General features: G+C 46.5%; 1 protein-coding gene across 1 annotated transcript; it reads left to right on the forward strand.

Moving 5' to 3' along the window:
- The first annotated feature begins 208 nt into the window (after positions 1 to 208).
- Positions 209 to 706, forward strand: LOC119813204 (60S acidic ribosomal protein P1). Its single transcript, XM_038328390.1, has one exon. It carries the CDS (start codon positions 314 to 316, stop codon positions 656 to 658), a length of 345 nt encoding a protein of 114 aa, XP_038184318.1. The 5' UTR covers positions 209 to 313; the 3' UTR covers positions 659 to 706.
- Positions 707 to 4,484: the final 3,778 nt, after the last annotated feature.

Here is a 4,484-nt window from a genome sequence, read left to right on the forward strand (position 1 = left end):
GGTAAAGGTAGGAAAACCAGACAGGAAGTAGAAATGATGTAATGAGAACAGGAGAATTCTGGGAAGGAGGAAGTTGATTCCTCCCATTCCTGCCCAGATCACCGAAGCAGCAGGATGTGATCTGCACCACTGAAAAAAGGTACTGAGCCACATGGCTAATATAGATCAGAAAAATGGGTTAATCAAGATATGAGAGTTGGACCTTTTCCTCTGCTGCCGCCAAGGTGCTCGGTCCTTCCGAGGAAGCTAAGGCCGCGTTGGGGTGAGGCCCTCACTTCATCCGGAGACTAGCACCGTGCCGGCAGTCCGCAACATGGCCTCCGTCTCTGAGCTCGCCTGCATCTACTCCGCCCTCATCCTCCACGACGACGAGGTGACGGTCACGGAGGATAAGATCAATGCCCTCATTAAAGCAGCTGGTGTCAATGTTGAACCTTTCTGGCCTGGCTTGTTTGCCAAGGCCCTGGCCAATGTCAACATTGGGAGCCTCATCTGCAATGTAGGGGCTGGTGGGCCTGCTCCAGCAGCCGGAGCGGCACCAGCAGGTGGTCCTGCCCCCTCCACCGCTGCTGCCCCAGCTGAGGAGAAGAAAGTGGAAGCAAAGAAGGAAGAATCCGAGGAGTCTGATGACGACATGGGCTTTGGTCTTTTTGACTAGGCATTTTGTTACCATGGCAAATAAAAAAAATGAACCTGTAAAAAAAAAAAAAAAAAAGATATGAGAGTTAACCAGTAAGAGGCTAGAGCAAATTGGCCAATCAGCTTTATAACTTATAGAGATCTCTGTGTTATTTCTTTGGGGCTTGCCGGCTGTGGGGTACCGGGCAGGACAGAAACCAACAAACAAGCAGGCTTGGCCCCCTCATGTTACAATCTGGGCCACATGAGACCTTGTCTCAGAGAGCCCCTGAAATCAACCAACTAACCAACCAACCCCTTCTGCCCTGCAAGTGGGGCTGGAAAGATGGCTTAGCAGTTAAGAGCACTTGCTGCTTTTGCAGAGGACCTGGGTTTGGTTCCCAGTGTCTACATAGTGGATTACATCTGTCTGTAACTTCAGTTCTAGGTGACACAACATTCTTTTCTGGCTTCCATGGACACCAGACATGAACATGGTGCAGTAATACACTCATATGACACACAAATAATTGCTCATATACATAACTCCCCCAGATAAATATGTAGCAGATACTGTATTAAGCATACAACTCTGTGGATATACACCCATAAAACCATTCTCCATCATCAATGCCATCAACACGTCCATCATCTCTAAAGGTGTCCTCCTGCACCATCTACTTATTTATTTATTATTATAATCATCATTTTTCCATAAGAACAGTTAACCTATGATCTGTCCTCTTAATACATTTTAAAATACTCACTATGACATCGGTAATTCCAGGGACAGTATGGTGCTTACTTACCATGTGTACCTGAATTTTGGTTTCATTAAGGGCACCATATATTTATCTTTGCATCTTCAGAACAACTTTCCCCTGTATTTAGCAGGAACTCCCAAGGGTGAACTTAGTCTTTGTGAAGCCCGAGACCTATGCAATCTGGAGATGCTTTAAGCAAAAGAATCCAGAATTACAAAGCTCCAGCTAAAACAGACTTTGGAAGGGACTCATCTAAGTGTGGGCCTCCAAAGCTTATGCCTCATTAGCTTCAGGGAAGAGCCACCTTCGGGCTTCATTGCATGCCTGCTGGTGACTGAGGAAGTCAAAGGTGGATTTTAAAAGTCTGATTTTGCTGGTTTCATTTTTGGTGGATTAAGAACACAAAGAGAGCGACAGAGGCAAGACAAGATGATCTATCCTATTGTGTTTTTGCACATAATTAGGACTTAAAAAAACTTCGCAATTTAAGGCTGCTTCCACCTTAGCTTTGCATCTAAAGGGAATGGAAATAATCAGGCATTGTGGCATGTCATCAGCATGAGGCAGAGGCTGTGTGGGTTTTCTGCTTTCTGTTCTCCATAACTGGATCCAACAGAACATTCCATTTCTTCCAGAGACTCATCGCCTGACTCCTCCATCCTGGTGACTCAGGCGGGCAAGTCCAGGTTTAAGGTGAGACCATGCATGTAAGGTCTGTCCTCCAACCAGATCTGGGCATCATAGACCATTAAGGAGAGGCCAGCCACTATCTCAATGTTAGGGGTGCAATCTGGAGATGTACAAGTGTTGTTAGGCAGGGGTTCGACTCATCAGCTGTACCCCGAGTTCTTCTGAGGCTCAGTCTTGAGGCAGAATTTCATTTCCTTAGGGAAACCTTTATTAGTCAAGACAGCTCTATGGACCGAGGGTGATTTCCTTGGCTGAAAGTCAACCAATTATAGATATAAATTGCACCCACAAAATGCCTTTATGGCAGTGTTGAGAGAAGTATTTGACCACACAACTGTTGAGGGAAGCAATTAAAGGACTCGCTGTCCCTGTAGACCTCAGCTTCCGCATCTGGTAGATGGGCGGGTTTGTTGTCATCTTTGGATCTCTCTAAGTGGGGATGCTAGGTCAGGTGTGTACCGAGGGGGCCAGTGCAAAAGGCCCAGAAAAGCACTGTAGGGCTGGTGAGAATGCTCAGTGGTTAAACATGTTTGCTGTGCAAGACTGGAGGCATGAGTTTTACCCTGGAGCCCACAGTGGAAAGAGGCAGTCAGCGATTCCAAGTTCTTCTCTGTCTTCCACACTTGCCTTGGCACATGCACACACTCCCCATCCCCACTCTTTTTCTTTTCTTATTTGTTTTGTTTTTGAAACAGAGTTTCTCTGTGTAACAGCTCTGGTTGACCAGGCTGGCCTCAAACCCATAGAGATCTACCTGCCTCTGCCTCTCAAGTGCTAGGATTAAAGGTGTGCGCCACCACTGCCTGGCTCCATCCCCACACATTTTACACACACACACACACACACACACACACACACACACACACACACTCACTCAAACACACACATCTTTGTTAGTAAGTAAAAATACAAAATCATATAAAGAGAGATACTATTTAGTCATGGTCATCGGGATGGGACAGAAGACTCTGAAAATTAAAGGGTTTGATTCCCTAAACTCCTGAGTCATCTCAGGGAGTGAAGGTGCCATCAAGGTGTGAAGAGAGGTCTTCTAGAACACACCAGAGCTATTTGTGTGACTTTCAGTTTTTCAGAGAAGCCTGCTTCAGCATGTGGAAGTTGAAAGTACAGCCCTCCAAGGGGCTACCCTGAGAATGTGAACAATTGGTCGCCAATAATCCCACAAAGATAATCCCTTCATCAATCTTTTTCTTGTGGAATGAGTCCACAGCCTCAAGGATGCTAAGAAGCCATCTACTGCTGATCTACATCCCAGCTCCTGAGACGCTGGCTTTCTCGCCTTGGATACCCAGGATGGAAGGAGTGGAGAAGCAGAACAGGGAAAGAAGGAGTGCAAAACATGATGCTTTCTCTGTGGACAGAGATATGAACTCAGAAACACACTTGCAAACTAGAGAAAAGGTTGTGTGTGCATTACCAAGCTACAGTCCCAGAGAGGTGATGGAAAACCCAGGAAGCGCCAGACTTATAGTGGATGCAGAGAAGCTGGAGGCTTAAAAGGAACTTTTTTCACACGCTTGTGTATGTGAGGGTGTGGTTCCATGTGTACATAGAGGTGCACATGTGTGTGTATAAATGTGCATGCAGAGGCCAGAGGACATGTTTTGAGAAACTGTTTCTGAGGAAAGGTCTCTCATTGGCCTGTGACCAACAATTAGGCTGGACTGGCTGGCCAATGAGCAGAAGTGATCCCTCTGCCTCCACAGTGCTTGTGATAGAGTCCATGCCTCTGTGCTTGGTGTTTTTACTTGTGTTCTAGGGATTCACTTCAGGTCCTTGTGCCTGTAAAGCGAATGTTTACTAACCAAGCCATCTCGCCAGCCTGGACTTGGCATCTTGAGACATTTTCTTACCATGTGCTTTGAACAAATGAAGGAAGCTCTTGGCTCTTCCGTCTCTTTGTCTGTGAAAGAAGAGATGAGCTGGCACCATGTGGTTTGCAGAACTGTGGTGAGGACGTGCCAGGTAATCATGAGATGGCTTTTTATTTCCTGCTATTACCACGTGGGCTGCTGGATGAGGGCTTCTGGATCAGTGCATCACGGAGTTACCCTGGCAGGGATTTGGTTATGTAACTGTGGCAGTCTGGGGTATGTGAACAGACACTGACCCTGGCTATTCTGGGGTCAAGTTCAACTCTCATTCACCTCGGCTCTCAGTGTCTATGTTTCTTTTTAGCAGGAGACTCTCACGGTGAGGGAAAAGAGGAGCTATTAATGAACATATTATTCAATAATGGGAGACAATAGGCAGCTACTCTAATTGTGTTATGCACCTGCCACTTGAGGCTCATGCCGAGATCTGAGCTCAGCGCTTGAACTGTTTGTAAGTGGGAGCATAGGTTTTCCAGTACAAGGAGGTGGGGAGGGAGAGGACATTTTCCTAGAAGAG

The sequence above is a fragment of the Arvicola amphibius genome, chromosome 4 (genome assembly GCF_903992535.2).
Source record: "Arvicola amphibius chromosome 4, mArvAmp1.2, whole genome shotgun sequence".
NCBI classification, from domain to species: domain Eukaryota; kingdom Metazoa; phylum Chordata; class Mammalia; order Rodentia; family Cricetidae; genus Arvicola; species Arvicola amphibius.

Coding starts and splice junctions, on each gene's coding strand:
- LOC119813204 (XM_038328390.1), top strand. CDS start 314: ATGGCCTCCGTCTCTGAGCTCGCCTGCATCTACTCCGCCCTCATCCTC.